General features: G+C 27.7%; 1 protein-coding gene across 1 annotated transcript in view; it reads left to right on the top strand.

Moving 5' to 3' along the window:
* Positions 1-7,751: 7,751 nt before the first annotated feature.
* LOC107452034 (uncharacterized) overlaps positions 7,752-23,967 on the top strand; it is a 142,717-nt gene continuing 126,501 nt past the window's right edge. The window contains exon 1 of the mRNA XM_043044315.3: positions 7,752-8,180. Coding sequence (XP_042900249.2) covers positions 8,174-8,180 — 7 coding nt within the window. The 5' untranslated portion in view covers positions 7,752-8,173. The remainder of the gene's footprint in view (positions 8,181-23,967) is intronic.

Below are 23,967 nucleotides of genomic sequence, written 5' to 3'. Positions count from 1 at the left end.
ATTATTAGAAGCACATAATTCGAGTAAATTTTTAATGCTTTTAATTTTTTTAATATTATTATCGTTACTAAAATGGTTTGAAGAAATTAATGCAATATAGAGCACAAAAATAGTTTTATTTATATACACAGAGATGCCAACTTGCTTCGGACAGCGAATGAATATTTTCAATTGGTAGTTCATTAATTGTGATTCTTGGTTTAATAAATTCAATAGAGTAGATTTTTATCCTCCACTATTTCTAAAAAATTCGTAGGGTTATATAATTCACCAATTTTTTCAGATATGTCATTCTAAACCTTTTAAAAAAACTAGCAAAATCTGTCTAATATCTGCAAATTTAGTTTTGTAGTTTTTTGCCGTTTGGCCAGACGGGCAAGACATGTAAAATTAGCGTGGCATTCAACGTATTAAATGAGAAGGGGTCGAAAGAAGGAAAAAAAAAACAAAAAAAAAAAACAGAGTGAGTGAATGCGAACTTATTTAAAACTGCTGCGTCAACAGTTGACGCAGCCGTAGCTGAATATTAGTAGGGCTGAATAAAGGAGGCGGAGTTATCCTATTTCTTCATACAATATATCACTTATTCCAAATATTTTCTTGGAACGCCGATGGCGCAGCGGATAGAGCATTCGTCTTCCAATGAGGCAAACCTGGTTCGAATTCCAGTCGATACGAATTCCGCATCCGGCTTTCACCAACCACAGTGCTGACGTGAAATATCCTCAGTGGTAGACGGATCATGGGTTAGAATCCCTTGGCCGTTAGGCTAACCGTGGGAGGTTCTCGTGGTTTTCCTCTCTATGTAAGGCAAATGCGGGTTAGCTCCATCAAAAAAGTCCTCCACGAAGGCAAAATTTCTCCCAATACTCCAATAGGAGTTCCCTTGTCTTCTGAATTGGGTTCAAAATTACAAGGCTACGAAGTTGAACATTAGTAGTCGTAAACCCATAAGATTGGGTCGGCAGTTCAACGACTGTTATAAAAATTAAAATATTTTCCTGATAAAAAGTTGAATTTTCTTTCAAGATAGTGTTATAATCTAGCACCAGTTATACATTTTGAATGTGCCAAGTTGTTGATAGGAAACTCACTTTAACTAAATGCTTAGGTTTGTTGTGGGACTGCGACAAATTACTAATGTATCAGCCTAATAAGCAAGATATTTAGCTTGTTTCAATGAAATTGAAGGTTGTCCCCAAAGTAAGATCTCACACTTCCTACAGAGTTTGGTTACTTAATTACTGTTATAAATATTCATTTTTAGCAATATTTTCTTTTAAAATTTTGTTTTTATTAATTAATATTTGAGATGAATACTACTAAATTTTGCGAAAAGTTATTTTATTATATTAATTTATTACTAATTACATTAATACACATATTGCAAAGAGAATGAATTTTATAAATATTCATAAAGTTTTTCAACATTTTAAGAAAAATCTTAAAAATTGGCATTAAAACGAAATTAGGATACCTAGGTCTAAATTCACCATATTTGCATGGGTCCTCCTTGTCTTACACTTTCCTCATAAAATTGCTAATCCTTCCATCTTGAAAAATATAACATGTCCTCATATTATGAATAAGTGTTTTTTTTATTTATTTGAGCTATAAAAAATGCACAATGTATATGAATTTGTGCATTAATATGAGTGACATAAAATAAACTACAAAGTTATTGTAACACAAATATGCATTAATTTCTTTTATGAAGTAATCTAATAAGATCCGAAATATGTAATCTTCCACGCATTAAAGAAACTTTTAATTAAAAACTATAAAATAACATCCTAGGTACTAATTATTATTATTTTTATTAGCTAAACGTGTTGTCCAGGTATCATAAAACAACCAGATTTAACCAATCATCAACTTTCTTTCTTTTTTTATTTATTATTATTTAATTTTTTTACTTTTGTCATTAAATTCAATTTGAGGAATCATATATTTTCTTTTTTTGCAATTTTTTCATCATATCGTACTTATTTTTCAATAGGAAAAACATTTAACGATATTATCTGATTCACTAATGATCAAAAATTAATATGATAAGAGCTTAATCTTATTAATATGACACGATTTATTACATTGTTTACATTCTGTTAATCATTAAATTTAAATATCTTTATGTAGGAAAGTTGAAAAGGATATTAAGGACTGCATCATAAAATTTTTTATACTGCGAAATACAAAATAATTTATAAAGAAATATGAAAAGCTTGAATATTTATTAAATCTCTTCTTTTTACTCTTATTAAATCTCACAGATGGCAGCATTGGACATCAAATAATAAATTTTTCCGTATAATTTCTTTTTCATTATATTATGGAAGTCCTGGTTTTTTGTAGTAACCCAACGAGCATCATTTTTTTAAGCAAAATTATGGCAATAAATAAATACTTTCTTAAAATGTATGTTTTATGACTAGTCGAATGTTTTATACTGAGAAATCGATCTCATCTGCTCACTTTTAAAAATTCTACTGTAAATGTTTGCAAATAAATAAAATTAATTTGATTTAAATCGAAATTTATTATTATTTTTTTTTCAGTTTTCTTTGAAAAACATAATTTTTAAAACTTGAAGTCATTAATATTTTTTATAAAATTCATATTTCATTTAAGATTTTAAGTTTAAGTATATCATTTGCAATAACTTGTGTTAAATTTTTAATGAATTATGTGGCTAATCCCCTGCTCCATTCCCCGTAATTCTCTTTCTCATTCATATTTTTTTTATTTTTAGCTGAAATCAATATTTCTTTTAAAAGCAGAAAGACTTTTGTTAATAAAATAATTAATTTTCATAATGTTATGTAAACAATTTTTTTAAATGTGTTAATCGTAACAAAATGAATGACGACCAAGATTTGAAAAATAATCAACTGTGTCTGAAAGAAAATTAAACTCAGAAAAAGAGAATGCGTTAAGCAATAAATGATAAATGCAAATTAAAGCAAGGAGAGAAAAAAATTTTAATTTCTGGAGGACGATTTGAATTGGAGAAGCTGCAACTTATTGCAGAGGAAGTATGCAAATAAGTTAGATAACAAGCTAATCACGGTTCCTCGTCAAGAAATATGCAGAAGTGTTGGGAGCTGGCTTTGTGAAAGTTTACAGAAGTTGCACTTTAAATGCTTATAAAAGGTGTTAAGAACATCCTTTAACTGTTTATTCAAGCTAAACTCGTTTCCTAGACTGCGCTGATGTGCAGTCGGACGTATTGAAGCAGGACAGTCTATCTTACACGTTGATATTTTCTTCGGCGACTGTCATTTTATCATTATGGAAACAGTTTCAAACCATCCACATAGTTATACGAAGACTTGTGACTGATCGTTAAAGGGTTAAGACCCCGGTGGAAGGTTGATATATTGCCGTTGTACCCAACTGAAATCAAAGAACGATCTTCACAGGTGAAAGGTCGGATTTGAGTATAAGCTAGATAGACTGCAGATAGGGCTCTGAGAACTGCACCCCTCCCCCAAATAAATAAAAAAAATTAAAAGAAATGAAGAAACGAAAACACATTTTAAAAGAAATTAAAGCTTACATTATAATTGCGACCAATCTAGCGAGTCGTTAAAAGCCGTTGGATTGTAAATTAACAGCTGGGCATGTTAGTCTACAAGATTTATGTTCGAATGAAACATGTAGGTGTGCAAGCATCTTTTTATAATGTATATTATTGAAAACATATAAATGAAACTATTATTAATATATACTAAAAAATTACTTTACCAATTGTATATCTTTATCAACACTTTTAAACTTGGCGAACAAAAAACAAGGCTTTGGCCAAGCTTTTAAAGTATAAATCAACTTTTAAATTGTATAAATTTGGTATATTGTGTTTTATAATTATGTATTGATATATTTACCATACCAGTACTTAAATTAAAATACAATAGATATTATCAATTAAAATACAATGTATACACATGGTATATTTATATTGTATTTTATGTATAAACTTGGCTATAGGGTTATAAAAAAAATAAGTTAACTTAGTCTTATAAATTCTTATTTATGTTATTAAGTAAAGCAGCATTTAGGGTGCGTTTAGCAATTTATCAAAGCGTTTAGGATTTTCTTTTTCTCTTTGGAAAGACGATGAGCAATTCAGCGTCTCAGCGATTCTAGTCAAAATTTCGATATTTCCGAAAAAGTAATTGCATGTCCGGCCATCCGGGCACGTTATAGTGAAAAGTACATTCCAGATCGAATTTTTAAATATCTCGTGCATAATGGGCAACATAATTTTGAAGCCCTGCTATAAATACTACATACATACTAAGCTATGGAAGAAAAAATATTTTTCCAGTTGACAAAAAAGAGCCAATTTTGCACATTTATTCTGCTATTTAAGCCTATGAAGGTACTTCAAAGATATATATTTTATTGCTTCTAAATGTTTAAAAATAAAAGTAAGAGAATAAAATTTCTGTCTGACGATTAACTGGCTGAAATACTTAACAATCAGCAGCCCTTGATTACTTGTATTTTACTCATTGAAAGAGTTATATAAAGAGGCGTTTAGTGTTTTAATGCATGTGTCCAAATATAACAATCAAAACACAGCTGTTATTTTAACTGAAAAAGAAATTAAGCAAATCGCTTAAAACTTATTTATTTCTCTTTAACATAATTTTTCAAATATTCAAAAGTATTTTAATATTTTCTACGAAATATTTTTGCAACAAATACTATTAAAAAATGAAATAGTGGTTAGTTTAATTTACGTGATGAACAATGCCGAGCATTTTGCATCAGTAGAGATTATTTTGTGCGTATAATAGAACTACACCGTAAAAAATTCTTGCTTGAATTACGATATAAAGTACAGGTACGTTGGGTGCATCATTCGTAAAGTCTATTTTTACAGTAAACTATTATACAGTAAATTTTACTGTAATATTTATTTAATTAGAGTGATTCACTGATTTTACGGTAATGATTACTTTAAAAATTACGGTATATCATATTTTTTTAATCCGCAATATGCTCCGGTAAAAATGGACTTTTACCTTAATTTTATCCGGAATTTTTTATTGTTTATGAATCGAATCAAAAATTAGCTGTAGTTAATATCATTGTTCTTATCTTTTGAGAAATGCCAACGTAAATTGTAACACATGTTGATTAAATGATATCATTAGCGGTCACTTCGCGAATTTATTATTGTTATTACTATTTTTATAATTATTTATTCAGCAGGATTCTTTTAACTCTGTTTTTTGACGCTCTGTCACCAAGGAAAATAAAAAAGCAATAGTTTAAGTGCCTTACACTTGAAGCAATGCGATGATTTTAAATTATATGTAATTTGCAGAGAAGAATTTTTATATACATATATATATATAGCATAATAAATAAATGCAAAAAACACGAAGAAAATTATTAAAAACAACTTGTTTTCTCTACATTTTGAACTTAAATATGCAGAGAATATATATATATATATATATATATATATATATATATATATATATATATATATATATATATATATATATATATATATATATATATATATATATATATATATATATATATATATATATATATATCGTTTTAATCTTTTCAGGGATATGTTTTTGAATTGCATAGCCACGTTTGCCTAATTTTGCTAAGAGCATCTGTTTTTTTGACAACGAATGGTCTCTTCATTTTAGGAAACGCCCGGTTTATTTTTTGAAATTAATTAAAACGTCTAGAAATATTTATAGATCATTAAAAAAAGTTTATGATTAACAATTGAAAACTAAATAAAAAATATTTAAAATAAAAAATATCTATCATTTTTTAAAAATTTATTATTAGACCAAAAAATATTCAGGATGTGATGTTTTTGTTTTCTTTTCATAACTTTGAGCACAGTACAAAATAAGTAATCTATTAGTATCTTCTTTATGTATACAGGGTGTCCTATGTTAAACTGTTAATTTTCACAAATTTATAACATGAAAATGATTGCTGTAAGAAAATATAAAAAAATTTTGCACCAAAATTATTTGACAAGCTATACAATTTTTCCCCATAGTAACTGGTTTTAGTTCAAACATTTTGCGACAGATGGCAATGTAAACCCATTTCACCCTTTTAATTTTACTTTCTTTTATTTAAGAATAAATAGTACTTCGTTTTACGATTACGACATGTGATTGTAGATGATAGTAGACATTTTAAGAAAATCGAAATGTGATTATCAGTTACATTTCTGTGAAAGTATACTGTTTATAGCGTCATCTGTTGGAAAAGTTTTGCTCTAAAAATAGAAACTCTGCGAGGAAAAATTTATGCCCAGCCACATTATTTTATTTTATTTTTTTATTAGATAAACTGCATTTTTTTCACCTTAGCCGTTTTCTTGTAATAAATGTTTTAAAAACTATTCACTTTTATTTAGAAAATCCTGTGAGTGAGTGAACTTTACACTCATTTTCGTGGGTTTTCAATGTAAGAGGATTAACATGCGAACTGTAACTGTATTTCGAATTTTGTAATTATTTTATTTTTTTATTGTAAAAGAGTCCTTCAAAAGTAAAAATATATTCAATTAAAAGATACCAAAGCCTTCTAGCGTTTTAATCTTTTAAAAATGCAATTTTTTCACTGTTTGCTAACGCTTCTTAACCTTTTCTCCAACAGATTTGCTTCGATTTAATAGGTTTCATCTCATAAATAATTAAGTAATCTTCTTTTTGTCAAAAAATTCCTTTTAAATTATTTTTAGGAAAATTCTGTAATTGCTTTCATAATTTTATACTGATTATAGCTAAAAGCATGTGGATCATTTTTGTGTGTTCAGAATATCTAGTGATATTGTTTGCGTGATAAAAGTGCTTCTACAATAATCAGAAAGTTCAACTCTATATTAATTAATTTTGTTCTTATGTGAAATTTATTTATTTATTAAGAATGCCTCGAGAACAAACAGAAAATTAGTCGAAAAATATTTACGTTAATTCATTATTATTTTTTTTTTTTATAGTTCTTATAGGAAAAAGAAAAAAAGAATTACTGTGAATTTACACTTCAGTTTTCAAGTTCAGCAATCCATTGGAGAATGTAATGTTAAGAACAGCAAAAATATTTTTTTTTAAGAACAACAAAAATATTTTTTTAAGAACAGCCAAAAAGGCATTTTAATTTTTTTAAAAATTCATACAAATATTTAAAGTAAATTGTTATTCTTAGTATGGATGGTTAAACAATTTAACCATATGCAATGCTTTTAATCAAATGATTTTTAAATAGAGGTGCTTTGGTTAGTTTCTTTTAAATGTTTGGATTTCACGAGAACATTAGAGAAGGTAAGGTTTATGGTAAAAACGATAAATAAAAACAAATTAATAAATAAAAAATATTATAAAATACACATACTTATAATAGCCCCAGCCTAGGTTTTAAAAGATAACTTAACAATTGTTTAAAAAAAGGTTTAAAAGCCATTGTTTTTAAGTGTTAAACCTGCCAATTTTGCCTGCATTTATTGTTTTCGATTTCTATTTGTTTTGTACGTGAAAGTAAATCGAACATTCGGGAAGAACAGATAAATGCTAAAATAAATAAATAAATGCTAATTTACTATAATTCACAGAAGAAAAAAAATCTTGAATATATATATTTAATGTAAATCATTATTTTGTGCCTGAATGATTCAACTATACATCCAGCATTATGCAAACAATCACGCATTTCATTGTCAAGGGCCAATGCATTGATACCCAATCCAGGGAATCCCTTCAGAAAGAAAAAGGAAGCCTAACAACTCCGCCCGGAGCATCTTTTTCTTCTTCATTCCTATTTTACTCGCGCTACTCGTTCATGAGAAGCCGGCGGCGGCTTACGAGCTTTTTTTCCTAAGCTATTTCAATCAGTTCTTGTCGAGCTCAAGGTAAGGAGACAGGGTCAGTTAGTGAGCAGCATCCTTTCTCTTAAGACTCCCTGACTTTCTTCGGTTTTTGTCAGGGAAGAATCCCAATTGCATCTCACCGGGAAGGAATTTTGTTGTTGTTTTTCTTACAAAAGAGTGGAATTAAGTTCGCCGGTTTTGAATTTTGTTACGTTTAGGAGTATTGTGAGTGATTGGAATTATTAGACGGATTCTGGATGTTGTGCACGTGAAAAAGCTGGAGGTTTCTTTTACTTAGAGGATTTAGTGAAGATGAGAGGTAAGATTTCAGTTTTATGTTTTTTTTTTTTTAAATTTCATGTTAGTGTCAGCTATGAATTACGAAAAATATTGAATTTGTAGAGCTGAAAATTTAAATCGAAATTTCGTTAATCATGAATGGAAGAAAAAAATGGTTTTGAAAACAAATTAAATTTCCACATTCTTTATTAAATTTCATGTTACATCATTCATAAATTTGAATTTGATGCGATACAAATTTAAATTCAAATTTCTTCTTTCATTAATGAAAAAAAAAAAGTTTCAAGAAATACTAAATTTGATGGGATAAAAATTTAAATTTAAATTTCGTCTTTCATTAATGAAAAAAAAGTGATGATTTTTAAAACAAATTTAATTTTTACGTGAATGTATGAATTTCAAGAAACACTAAATTTGATGGGATCAAAATTTAAATTTAAATTTCGTCTTTCATTAATGAAAAAAAAGTGATGATTTTTAAAACAAATTTAATTTTTACGTGAATGTATGAATTTCAAGAAACACTAAATTTGATGGGATCAAAATTTAAATTTAAATTTCGTCTTTCATTAATAAAAAAAAAAGTGATGATTTTTAAAACAAATTTAATTTTTACGTGAATGTATGAATTTCAAGAAACACTAAATTTGATGGGATAAAAATTTAAATTTAAATTTCGTCTTTCATTAATAAAAAACAAGTGATGATTTTTAAAAAAAAATTTAATTTTTACGTGAATGTATGAATTTCAAGAAATACTAAATTTGATGCGATACAAATTTAAATTCAAATTTCTTCTTTCATTAATGAAAAAAAAAGTGATGTTTTTTAAAACAAATTTAATTTTCACGTGTTATAGCCATGTATGAATTTCAAGAAATACTAAATTTGATGCGATACAAATTTAAATTCAGATTTCTTCTTTCATAAATGGAAAAAAAGGGATGATTTTGAAAAACAAATTTAATTTTTACGTGTTATAGACATTTATGAATTTCAAGAAATACTAAATTTGATGGGATAAAAATTTAAATTTAAATTTCGTCTTTCATTAATGAAAAAAAGTGATGATTTTTAAAACAAATTTAATTTTTACGTGTTATAGCCAAGTATGAATTTCAAGAAATACTAAATTTGATGTGATACAAATTTAAATTCAAATTTCTTCTTTCATTAATGAAAAAAAAATGATGATTTTTAAAAACAAATTTAATTTTTACGTGTTATAGACACTTATGAATTTTAAGAAATATTGAATTTGATGCGATAAAAATTTAAATTTAAATTCCGTCTCTCATGAATGAAAAAGAAATAGTTTTAGAAGCAAATTTAATTTCCATATTCTTTTTTGAACTTCGTATTAGTCATTCATGAATTTAGAAAAATAGTGAATTTGATGCGATACAAATTTAAATTCTAATGTCTTCTTTCATTAATTGAAAAAGTGATGATTTTTAAAAACAATTTAATTTTTACGTGTTATAGCCATTTATGAATTTCAAGAAATACTAAATTTGATGCGATAAAAATTTAAATTTAAATTTCGTCTTTCATGATTGGAAATGAAAAAGAAATGGTTTTGGAAGCAAATTTAATTTCCATATCCTTTTTTAAACTTCGTGTTATAGTCATTTATAAATTTAAAAAAATAGTGAATTTGATACGATACAAATTTAAATTCGAATGCTTTTTTTCATTAATGGAAAAAGTGATGATTTTTAAAAACAATTTAATTTTTACACGTTTTAGCTATTTATGAATTTTAAGAAATATTGAATTTGATGCAATAAAAATTTAAATTTAAATTCCGTCTCTCATGAAAAAAGAAAAAAAAATGGTTTATGAAGCAAATTTAATTTCCATCTTCTTTTTTAAACTTCGTGTTATAGTCATTTATGAATTTAAAAAAAATAGTGAATTTGATGCGATACAAATTTAAATTCTAATGCCTTTTTTCATTAATGGAAAAAGTGATGATTTTTAAAAACAAATTTAATTTTTACGTGTTATGGACATTTATGAATTTTAAGAAATATTGAATTTGATGCGATAAAAATTTAAATTGAAATATCGTCTCTCATGAATGGAAAAGAAAAAGAAATGGTTTATGAAGCAAATTTAATTTCCATATTCTTTTTTAAACTTCGTGTTATAGACATTTATGAATTTCAAACATTTTAATTTAATGCCCTACAAATTTAAATTTGAATTTAATTTTTCACTGATGGAAAAAAAATTAATAATTCTGAAATTTTTTTTTATTTCAGCGTTATTTTTTAAATTTTGTGTTATAGTTACTGATGAATTTTAAAAACTAATGAATTTAAAGCATTTGAAAAGATACAAATTTAATTACAAATTTCGCATTACTGTTTTCATATATGAACAAAACTAATTGTTTTAAAATGAATTCAGAATCTAAATCTTTTTAAAATGTCGTCTTTTTTAATAGCAAAATGTTATTGCATTCAAAAACACAAATTTAATTAACAAAAAAAAATTTTTTTTTATGTCTTCCTTTAAAATTAGTGCATTTTAAATTATAAATTAATTTTCAATTTGCTTTAAAAAAATCAAAGTATTGTTTCTTTTGACTAACAAAAAGTATTAAAGTTAAAATCTGTTTCATTTCAAAATTTCGATATTAAATTTCATACTTCGTGTTTTTCATGAAAAATTGCTGTGAATCTGAAAACGAAAGTTTAATGTAAGCTTCATTTTTGCATTTCATAAGATTGTTATTTGTCAAGAGTAAAATGGTTAATATCATTTAAAAAAAAGAATTAATTCCAAATAAAAATTAGCTATTAAAAAATATAAATTAAAATGTGTTTGCTCAATGACAAACAAAAAAATAGCAATGGATTATAAACAAGCTCGAAAGAGTTTCTTTATTTTACCTGAAACTATGCAGAAGAATTAAAAAAAAACTGTTAACTGCCTGTCTTGAAATTTTATATTTGGTACATTATTGTTTATCTAATAACATATTATTCTAGTGTATGCAACATTTATCGTACTCTTATCACAGTTTACAAAGTTTAAGCTATAAGAACGAATATAAATCAAACAAGAGAAAACTCTTTTTTAACAAATCTGTCGAATAAATACAGAAGAGTGTGTGGTTAAAATCAATTTTTATCGAATCAATTAACTAAATAATTAAGTAAATTAATTAATTGAATAAATAAGCTAAATTAATTAATTAAATTAATAAAATTAAATCTTTTTTAAATTAATTAACTGAAACAAATAATTAATTAATGAAATTAATTTACTAATCTATGTTATCTTTATGCCATAAAAATATCAACAAAATCTTAACAGGACTATCGTTTGTATTATTCGTTTTTATTCGATTGTCTTATTTTATACATAATATGGTTTTGAGTAAGTATATACTTTCTTTTAAAAATAATATGAACTTTAGTGTTTACTTTTAATACCTACTTTAAATCACCCAAAATTAAAATAGGGAGTAGCGTGCAACTAAAATGGTTGTTGAAATCAAAATATACCTTTAAAATATAATATAAGAAGTTCAAAAAACAATTTAGAAATTCTGAATGAAGAACAATAAATGAAGTAAATTATGTTTTATTCGAGATTAAATTAAAACCGATAACGAAAGTTTTTTCCGAAAATTTAATCATAGGGGAATAAAATGTTTTACACTGCTTCGCAATCAAAATATTCATTATCAACAAAATATTAAAAATAATTTCATACAACAAATTACGTATTTTTTGGCAATATAAGTTGAAAATTGTTATTCCGGCTGCTTCAGAATTAGGATAAAGTAGAAAAATAATTTTTGTTTTATTTTGCATGGAATGATTTGAAAGCAGCAAAAAAGCAGCAGCATTTTAAAGAAATTTACAATTTTCAATATTATTGCTTCAAATATTATCTTAAAACTAAGTTAGAAAATTCCGAAAAACAGAATGTCATAGTATATGTGACCAAATTTCAGTCTAAAATACGAAAACATCGTTGAAAAAATAGACAGAGTTTGAAATGATGTGTTTGAAAAAATGCATGTAATACAAAAATCCGACTTTTTTAAGAGAATGATAATATGAGCTATTGATAATATGCTCCAGTAAGAAAAAAAGACATAACTTGAAATGCGTATAAAAAATGGACGTAACTTGAAAAAAATTTTATGAAAAAAATTTCTGTCTTAAAACGGAAAACTAAAAGAACAAAAATGCAATATTATAGTTGATGAATTCATTCAGCTAAATTAGGTCAAAAAATATATCATAATTTAAAAAGCACGAAAAATTTAGAGGTTCTTTTATGGTCAATAACTCATGCTTGCACAATTTTGAGCTAACTCTACTTAGTTTCATTAACGCGGTTTTTAAGCAACGTCTATTTTTTAAAACATGCATTTCAAGTTACGCCCATTTTTTATACACGCATTTTCAAGCTATGCCCTTTTTAATGGCGTATTTTAAGAATTTCACGTGTTATCATTTTTAAAAACCGCGTCTTTTGTACTACCTACACTTCTCCGAACGTACATTTCGAACTGAGTCAATTTTCCTAAACGCATATTTAGAGCTATATCCAAAATAAAAAGTTTCTTGTAGCCATTAACTTATGACCATTTTAGATATTAGTTCACCAATGGCACATGTTATCATTTTCTTAAAAACGCGTTTTTTGAACTACATACATTTGTCTATCACGCATTTCAAAATTATGTCTATTTTCTTAAACGCATATTTAGGGTTATGTCCAAAATAAGAAGTTTCTTGTAGCCATTAACTTATGACCATTTTAGATATTAGTTCACCAATGGCACATGTTACAATTTTCTTAAAAACGCGTTTTTTGAACTACACGTATTTGTCTATCGCGTATTTCAAATTATGTCTATTTTCTTAAACGCATATTTAGGGTTATGTCCAAAATAAAAAGTTTCTTGTAGCGATTAACTTATGCCCATCTTATTCATTATTTTACCAATTGCACATGTTATCTTTTTCTTAAAAACGCATTTTTTGAACTACATACATTTGTCGAACGCGGATTTCAAATTATGTTTATTTTCTTAAACTCATATTTAGGGTTATGTCCAAAATAAAAAGTTTCTTGTAGAGATTAAATTATGGCCATCTTATCCATTATTTTACCAATTGTACATGTTATCATTTTCTTAAAAACGTGTTTTTTAAACTACATACATTTGTCGAACGCGAATTTCAAATTATGTTTATTTTCTTAAACGCATATTTTGAGCTATGTCCGAAATAAAAAGTTAATCTCAGTCATTAAATTGCTCTATAAAAAAGTCTATCAAGTTAGGATATTTTCTCACAATTTTTTAAATGTAAATATATGTTGAATCACCTACAGCATCGCTTTTTACGCTTAATCATTTGTTTTAGTAACAAATTCTAAGTAAATACATTAACCCAACCAATATAAAATCGGGCAATCTATAAATAAAATCAAATTTTTGCATATGTAAAAAGCGTAACGAAATATTTCCTTTGAAAAAAAGACAATAAAAAGAATAATTCATTAGAATAATACATTAGAATAAGACTAATAATTCTGGATTATGTGAAATAGGGTCATTTTTTCCCTTGAATAATAATAATTATGTGGCTATTAAATAACATAAAAAGAATTATATTTTCACATCCAAGAATCGACAGGTGGTCTGGGGCACTTTCTTTTCACTTGATTTCACAGGTGTTGTGGAGTAATTATTTGAAATTGTTTAGTGAAAGTTTTATACTTTCATTGCTCGAAAAAATAATAAATTGGCATGCAACGAAATCGCTATAAAATAAGTATGCAGTAATAATGAATGCAAATTATATTCATTTAATTTTAATAAACATCCTTTATTTATCTATATAAATATATATTTATTTGTATGCAGAATTGAAGGAAGGCGAAATCAAGAAAATATATTTTATATTTCCTGGATTTGTATTATGTAATCCTCAATCATCATTCTATCTCAAATTATACAACTTAAAACTTGAATAAAACTTTAAATTTAATATATAGAATTACTTTTCAGCTATTGTTGATTGAAAAATTACAAATTACTAGCTTTCTTTACAAAACAAAGCTTATAATAACTATTTATTGAGAAAAAATCTAAGAGAAAGTTTAAATTATTTAGCTATTATTTAAGATACATTACAAAAAAAAAGAAGATGCTTTTCTTGAAGACAGGTTTCTTCGTTAAGGATCTTGTTTACTAAAATTTCACTTTTTCATTTCTTTTTATTTTCTTCTTACGTCTTGAACTTCTGATTTGAACTTAATTCAGCTTTTGTTACTTAAATTGACATTTAGAAACCAAATAAATATTACCGCTGATGCGCTGTTTTGTTCATAGCTCAGATAAATAATGATGTCATGTTTTTCTAAAAATTAAGTATTTAAATTCTTAAATAAAGTAAAAACAAAGTAAAAACGAGTACAAATAATGTCACATGAGCAGACATAACAATCGTTGCGGTACTATAATGAAGAACCTTCTTCAGTGTGCTGAGAAAAAAAGTGTGGTCTAAACCAGGGATGGGCAAACAACGGCCCGAGGGCCAACTGTGGCAAGTCGGAAGGTTTTATCCGTCCCGCGGATATAATTTTAACTTGCCGATCCGTGGCAAATATAAACAATATACATCTATTTTCTTGTCGACTTTGTTTAAAGCTATTTCTGTTCTTTTTTTTAACGAAGTACTGATGACCTTTTAACTTTCTCTATTTTTGCTCTACAAAGCATAAATTGATGGAAATGGTTAGTACAGACATCTTCAATTGGTAAAGGATTGAAAGCAGAAGTTCTTTATAGAATAGTCGTAGATTGGCTCCAACTATCGTTTGTCTTTCTCGAAGTGCAGACTTAGTGAATCTAATATAGGTGAATTGTACTTCACTTGCAGCAGACTGCGCATTTTAAGCTCCAACGAGTGAACAATCTAACAATCATCTGAAGCAGTTGTTTCTAAATATGCCAAAGTTTGAGTTTTACAAAGCTTGAATTGATAAATTATAAATTACCATAAAGCATAAATTAACAAAAGCTAGTTTCCAAAATTTAATATTTCATGCCCAGAAAATCAGTGTAATGTTTACTTAATCTTGTATATGTGAACAAGAATTTTCAACTATGAACCTTAGAATTTAGATCTATTTCATTCATATCATTAAATACTTAAATTAAAATCTATATATCGCTTTTTTTTTCTTTTAAATTTTGAAGTTTTTACTTGGCCTATCAAAAAAATTTTTCTCGATTTTTTGCCCTCGACCAAAAAAGTTCACCCATTCCTGGTCTAAACTATTGGAATATCAAAAAGCTCGATAATTTTTACTGCAGCACTTTGCTGATTATTTTTGTAAAATTAATTATAAAAAAGTGAATTCATAATAACATTTGGTAAAATTTGGTAATTTTATCATGATACTTTAGAGCAGGGATGGGCAAACTTTTTTGGTCGTGAGCCAAAAATCTAGAAAAAAAAGTTTGGTGGGCCGAGTAAAAACTTCTGAAATAAAATAAAGTCAATTCATCATTGAGTGCATGTCACTCTACATCAACTTTGCGATTTTTAGTCGCCATTTTGGGATAAAAAATGTTTACAAATAACTCAAAAAGGCAGTAGCCATTTTATACATTTAATAATTTCACCATTATTTACAATGACGTTGTATGTGTGCAACCTTTCCATACGCAGTAAATTATGTTAGGGCTCGAGCCGGCAGAAAAATCCGTTCGTTGGAACTTAAAACGCGTAGTCAGCCTCATGTGAAGTACAATTCACCCATATTAGATTCCATATGTCTGCTCCTCGAGAAAGACAAATACTAGTTGGAGCTAATCTACAGCTATTCTATAAAGAACTTTTGCTTTCAACATTTTATCAGTTAAAGCTGTTTGTGCTAACTATTTTAATTAATTTATGTTTAGTAGAACAAAAATAGAGAAAGTGGAAAGGTCATCAGTACTTTGTTAAAAAAGAAAGAACAAAAATAGCTTTAAACAAAGTAGATATATTCGCCACTGATCGGCTAGTTAAAACTCTGTCCGCGGGCCGGATAAAATCTTCCGGCGGGCCACAGTTGGCCCGCGGGCCGTTGTCTCCCCATCCCTGCCTTAGAGCATGGCATAAAAGCCATTTTTTCGGTTAAATTTACTTTTCCGTTTTGTATTATTCAACTAAATGCGTGGTAGTAAGAATTATAATTTTGAAAAACAGATTTTGCGGTAAGTCGTTACCATATGAATGGAAAAAATACCAAATGAATGGTTTGGTATTAAATACCAGAATTATTATTAAAATTTTTTTTTTACTAAAAGTGTTATTACTATACAACACGGTAATTTTACCAGATTTTTTTTCCTCCGTGTTTGATATGTAATAGCTAAAGCTGAGAGGATGTTAAAAGTGCCCATTACCTAGTAAATCTGCAGATTTACCCCGTTAAAATGCGGAATCAAGAATTTACCCCATTTCTCAAGGTAATGAGGGCATTAACGGCTTAAGTATCGTTAAAGTCTTAAAGTTTGTTTTTCTTATTCAATCAACTAATTTGTTGATTGTTTTGACTTCATTCTTTAGATATCAAAAAAATAACAAATGAAATTATGATAATTTCTTTTATTGTAATGATATTTTAACCATTTGATTTTTGCTATTATAGTTTTTAATGTGATAGATGGTTAATTCTATCTACTAATGTGTTGTTTGTTTGATTGTAGTAACTTGTAGTATTTTCTTAGATAGCGAAAATAACTTTATTTTAATTGGAACGTACAGAAACGTTGCTGTTGTTCCGTCTGTCATTGTTGTCTTATTTTCTCTTTAACGTGTGCTTAGTAGGGGACAAACAGATTATCTAGTTAGTTTGAAGAATGTTTGGGTAATTTGAGAAATAAAACAATTTTTGGTACTTTAACAGATCACCCTATATAACGTTAGCTGGATAACACAGGCGAAAATAACATCTAGAGACGTTAGGGCTCACCATCAGGGTTAAAATTGTTTAGAAACCCATGTCCGGAAATGTTGTCATACGCCACTAGGGGCTCGTCTAGTTTGAACTGCTTCTTCGTGCACTTCTGAATAGCTTCTAATGGGGAAGCGTTCTTAGGTTTGATCGGCGATAGGTTCCGGGCATGGCTTTTAATGCAATTTAAATCCTGATGATGTGCCCTAACTACCATAAACCTTAGTCGTAACATTTACGAGATCCTCCGTTTTATATAACGTTTTTGAACTTGAACATTTCAACAAAAATAATCTAAAAATGAAATTTCTTAAAAAAATCTGCAGCTATAGCAGCAAAATTAATCTGAGATTCAAAATTCCCGCTCTCGAATTAAGCTAGATCAAGTTGTTGTATAAATGCAACAAAAAATTTTTTTCCTAGTGCAATCTGTTGAATAACTGATTTCTTTACTTTAGCGGTAACAGATACACAAAATGGAAGAGAGATACACAGGCATGTTGAAGATAGTATAAATAATTTACAAAGGAAGAAACGAAAGAGGAATGACCAATAAGAAAGAGAAACAAGATCAAACGGAATAATCAAGAAAATACGAGAGTTAAGGAAAAAGGTGTGATGGGAGTTAGAGTGCTTTATTATAGTACCGAAACGATTATAACGATTTGTGTTTAGATAATATTATGTCTGATCCTTACACGTTTTCTTAGCCGTAAAGGTCAAAAAGTTAACTCATTCCTTACTTGAGTTTGAGTTCAGGCTTGTGCAACCTATATTCGTCTTCTTTTTTGAAGAAAATATTCCTGGTTTGAATAATTATTTCACCAACCACAGATTCTTCTATAAGAAATCAAAATGTCATTGCATAACAATTCTTTTAGTATAATTTGCTGTACGTTTGCTTTTTAAAGTCATAACATCCCAAACATGCAGTATTTTATCTCAATGTTTATTTGTCAAATAGTATATTAGTAGTAACTAAACTATTTAAAAAAATTTGAAGTTGAATAAAACGCTGTGTCAAAATAGCAGTTAATATGTTCCACCGAGAAAAGAAGAATGGTCAAAATTACCAGAATATTCTAAAATTCATTGTGTTTCTGGCTCAATGGGAGCACTTAAAAGCTCGGTAATTTTTGTGGAAGAGCTTTGGTAATGATTTTGGTAAAATTAGAAATAAAATATAATTTTATAATATGTGTTAAAATTTGGTAAATGTGATGAACCTTGATAATTTTATCATGATACCTTAGAGCATGGTAGAAGGAACCATTCATTTGGCTCAATTTACTTTCCAATTTGGTATTTTTAGTTACTGGGTGCTTTGAAAACCAGAATTTCAAATAAACCGTTGCATATATGAACTGAAAATTACCAAATTAATGGTTTAAATACCATACATTTTGGTTTCATAACCTGAATTAAGTTTTCGTTTTTACCCGGAGTGTCATTACTATACAGTACCTAAATTTGATCTGAATTTTCCCCACGTAAAGAGAGATCGAAGATGAGTGGGAAAAGATGACGAATATCAAAACTCATAATGCGATCCATTTTTTAAAAATTTATTGTAATAATTTATATTAATATCAAAGGAGTGTTTTAATATTTTATGTTATAGTTTTTAGTTTATATTTTGGTATCAAAAACGTGTTTAGTGAAAAAGTATCATAAATTATAACTTAGTAATTAATGTCATATTACTAAATATATTTAACCCCTTTAAAGTGACATATATTTCAGAAAAATGGACTAAAAAAGAAAATTTTTTTTGATTGTTTCATTTTGTTCTTTATATTATTATAAAAGTTAAAAAATGGTTTTTTAATACAAAAATAAAATTTTAAATGCAATAACTACTATATTTATAATTTTTACGCGCACATAAAAAAGTAATAGATTAGAAACACATCTTTTTCAATTAGAGAAAATTAAACTAAATTTTAAAGGTAAATATAATATACCTAGTATAATATAATATAGAAACACAACAATATGATTTTCAATACATATATTTTATCACTCCAAGTGTGTCTTTGTTTATCTGAGGAGCTGACAACACCCACATTTTCCCTCCATCTGCTGGATGGCTAATGCCATCTATTAGAAAAATAGTGAATTAAGTATCCTGAAGTAGAAGCAAACTCAGCTCGGGCTTCACAAAACAAAAACGTTAATTTTTCTCCTGCCCGAACTCAGTTCGGGTATCACAAATACTGCACGTAGTAATTACCCGAACTGGATTTAGGCGATACTGGCAAGGGGTTAAAGAAAAAATCTAATAAAAATGTCACAAATATTATTATACATTAAAATAGTTAAAACAGCTAATAGCAATCGTGTTTTTCATTTCGTACCGTAATACTGTATTTTAAATAATGTTTAATTACTTTAAACTTGCTTAACAAAATTTTTATTATTTTTTTTAAAATTGCAAATAGTATATTTTAACTCAAAATTATTATAACAATAAACGTGTTAATATAAATTCTTAAAATTCCATGAAATATAGATTGAAGTTTTTTGAATTACTTTTCTTCAATTCTATATATTTAGAAATGAATAAATAAAAGATTTTTAAGTGAGATTTACGTAATTCTTTTTCAAACCTATAATACTTTTAGTTATTTAAAAATAATTTGCGAGTTTTAACGTTAACTTACGTCTTTTCTTATCGTCATGACGAAGTTTTTATGATTCATAATATAATTAAATATATTTTCGTACACCAAATACTCAAATTTAAAAAAATATTGTACTAGTTAAAAAATGGTGCTGGTTAAAAAATTGTGCAAAAGATAATTTATTTGAAAATAAGAGAATTCTTACACAATAGTAAATTTAAAATCAAAAACGGAAGTGTATGTTCGATGCATTCTACACTGATAAAAAGAATAGTCCTGAGAAATTGACAGCTACTGTTGAAGTAAGAAACATAATTCTATATAATCATACAGATATGGCTGCAAGATTAAGGTAAGAAAATGACTACTTCAAGTAAACTTTTCCTCTCTGTCAAAAATCAGTTGCAGTTTTTAGAACATCATAAAAACATTACCAAAAGTACGCTGATGGAATTGTGAGAGAATGGAAACACAAAATTTACTGACCGCGTTCAGCGAAATTGAAAAACTTTTGGTGGTTGGGGCAAAATGACTCAATTTTCTTTACTATCTCGCAGAGAATTTTAAAATGAATTTAGGTTTTTTTTGTCCGAAAAGCAGTTTTTTCTATTCAGAATAAATGTATTGAAAGTCTCTCAAAAATTCATGCCTGAAACGTTTTGTTCCATTTGAAATTAGAACTTGCAGAAATAGCAGAAATGTATAGAAAATCATTACGATTTAAATTCCGCTGGTAATTTTCGTCAATATTTTATGCTTGTAATATTAAATGTTGAGATCAACTGTAAAATCGATATAAAAAATACTCGCTCTGAAACTTTTTGGTACATTTAAAATTTAAACGTTTGTATATTACAAGAACATATTGTTCATCACAATTGCAATTGATCCGATATCTTTCTTTAATATTATTTTATGCTTGTAATATTAAAAGTCGTAATTAACTGTAAAATAAATTTTAAAAAATCGTGCCTGTAACTTTTTATTGCATTTTATATTTGAACGCGTTTATACGTTGCAGGAACATACTGTTCATAACATTCATCTGGTATCTTTTTCTTAATAATATTTTATACTAGTAATATGAAACGTCATAATTAACTGTGAAATCGATAAAAAAATCATCCCTGAAACTTTTTTGTTGCATTTGATATTTGAACGTTTATATGTTAAACATATTGTTCATTCCAATAACAATTCATCTGGTATCTTTTTTTCAATAAAATTTTATACTAAAAATAATAACTGCCGTGATGGGCTATGAAGTACATAAAAAATCGTGCCTGAAACTTTTTGTTACATTTGAAATTTGAACGGTAATATGTTACAAGTATATACTGCTCATCCCAATTGTTATTCATTCTGTAATTTCCCCCAATAATATCTTATACCAGTAATATGAAGTGTCATAATCAACTGTAAAATCGATTTAAAAAAATCGTGAATCTTTTCATTCTAAAATTAAGGTAAAGTAACCGACAGTAGTCTGTCCATCCAATTAACTGTAAAGTTTACAGTAAAGAACATATTTTAAAGCTGTTCCGTTTAAAATTAGAATGGCTAAACCATAAATGTTAAATTATACAGTTTTTTCAACCATTTACGACTGATATGGTTTCAAAACCATGAAATTAAGCTGTAGTTGAGTTGTGCTTTATCAAATGAACCGTGGAGTGTGGTTAATTAGTTTATAAATTATGTAGTTATTAATTTATCGAGAATAATTAGTTTATCTGGTTGTTTCACCAATCGTCTAAGAAGGGAAATACTAGCTTGAGTGAGTGTATCGTATTTTAATAGTCCAGAGTCACAAAAGGAGTGTAGGACACTGGAAACTCTTACTGTGTTGAAAGGAATGGAGGAAATATTGTGGTGTCAACACTGGAACTCAAAACCCCGTTCTGTCAGTCATGTGATTGACAGCCCTCACGGCTATTACACGAAACGAGCTCCTAAAAACTAAGTGGCTTCATTAGGTGGACCTAGTTGCTGCGATAAAATTCTGGTTGTTTATAACCATATAAGATGAAAGCAGTTAATAAATGACTTTTCTCTCAGTTAACAGTTTGAATACCATCTTATTTATTGTTTTTTGGCTTTTTTACTTGAATATGGTAAAATAACAAAGTTATTTAATCATTTTTTCCGAGAAATTTCCAACAGTGTAACAGGAACATACAGTGAATTGCAATTACAATTCATATGAACGCCTCATAGGAATTGCTGTAAATGTGCATCGTATTATTGTTTAAGGTGCTAACGTTATTGTTCAACATTAAACCTTATTTTCTAAAAATATAATAATACAATTTATATTGTATGATATAAACCTATTTGAGACATAGAAGCTAATTTTTACAAAGAGATTTTCAAAATCATTATTAAGAAACCACTTACTACCACTTACAGCTAGATATATTATTGTCAAAAGCAATTGGTATTCCGTGTCTAGAATTATTTTAAAATTGTGATAGTTAAAAGTTATTAAAAAAACTCTATACGAAGAGAATCTGTTCATCGTAAAATATTTTTTTTCTAAAAAATTCTTCTTGAATTTGACGTTTCATATTCATTTAAATTTTGCTACTTGTTTTGCAGTTTATAAATTTATTTCTCTTATGTGGCGCTAATAAACTTTATTTCTCTATCTAAATCAGCAACGCTACAGTCTTCGATAATAATTCATTCTGATAGGTTGTCTTTATTAATAATTTAAGTTGTGTTGAATAATTAGTTATACGTTATGAATTTATTTGGATTCATTTTGTTAGGCAGTCTAAAGGTATATTTTAAGTGGTGTTGAATAATTAGTTATGCCTTGAGTATTTATTTACAATTATTTCGTATTTTTATCGAAATAAAAACTTGGTTGCGAAGTAATTATTTAAATATATTTTTTATCCTTTCTAAAATGGTTGTAGAAACTTTAAACATAAAAGGTGTTATATTACTGCATACTGTTATACCAATTATTGGTGAGGGAATTTTCTTTCTTTGTACCATACTCAAATTATGACTCGAGAGGTGCGCGAGGAAGTAGTACAGCACCTAATGGACTATTGGGATGAGTTTTCTATCTTATCTTACGGCAGAGATAGACATAATTTTAATATTTCAGCCTATTTGGCTGAAATGTCCCAAACTCGTACTTACGGTGGTTTGAGTAATTTAATGGCTGATGGGCAGATTTTAAATTATTACTAAAATTCATTACATAAAAAAGCTTTGACAATATCCCTGACATCTCTTGAAAATAGTTAAAATTGAAATCAAAGTACTTCTGCGAGGGCAAAAGTTGAGGTCAACAGCTAGACGGTGAAAAAAATTTTTGGTTAATATCTATATTATATAAAACGCTAATACGTACGTATGTATCAATAAAACCGATGATATTTCTTTTCTCGCGCTGGCAACAGTTTTCATTTTTAATTGATTGGATTCGGCGCGCAAGAGCACGTAGTGAGCATCATACGGCTAATCCATGTTATATAAAACGCTAATACGTTTTAATTGATGGCTTCGGCGCGCAAGAGCACGTAGTGAGCATCATATGTCTAATCGGGTGAATTCTCACCAAATTATCAAAACATTTCTCACAAAATTATCTTCATCGAAGCCGATGCTTTACATCCGGCGTTCAGTACTATTTCATACTGTTTTACAACACATGGTTTTAGCCCTCTGGTGGGAAAGACTTTAAAACAAAACTTACAACAATTACTTTTCTCAACAACTGAAATTTAGAATAGTGTGATTAAGAAAACTATGTGAACTGTTTTCAATTTCAAATTAATATTGAAATGCACAGGTTTAGAATTTTCTACAGTGAAAAGTTTTCGGAACTTCAGTGTTCAAAAAAGTATACAAAAGCTAGACGTTAAGAACGTATCCAATGATTGAGCAAAGCGAGCATCGGATTGCGAAGTAATCCGAAATGAACTGCGAAAGCAGTTCCGGGGGTTGGCGAGCGCAAGCGAGCAGGGGGGCGAAGCCTCCTACTATTGTTTAAAACTAATTAAGAGATTATGGGGTAATTAAGGGGTTTTAGGATTGGAGGAGGGGTTGAAGAATTAGAAATTTTAAACTCAGCTGTGCTGTGCATTAGGATTGGTTACTATTATTGAGAAAGACAAGCTAGTCACCAAAGGCAGTTCGCAATATCGTGAAAATCTCGTGAAAATGATTAAAATTTAA

This window comes from Parasteatoda tepidariorum, chromosome 3 (assembly GCF_982258835.1).
Source record: "Parasteatoda tepidariorum strain Cologne lab strain chromosome 3, Ptep-v5.0, whole genome shotgun sequence".
Classification (NCBI taxonomy): Eukaryota; Metazoa; Arthropoda; class Arachnida; order Araneae; family Theridiidae; genus Parasteatoda; species Parasteatoda tepidariorum.
This window is presented reverse-complemented; position numbering and strand designations above follow the sequence as displayed.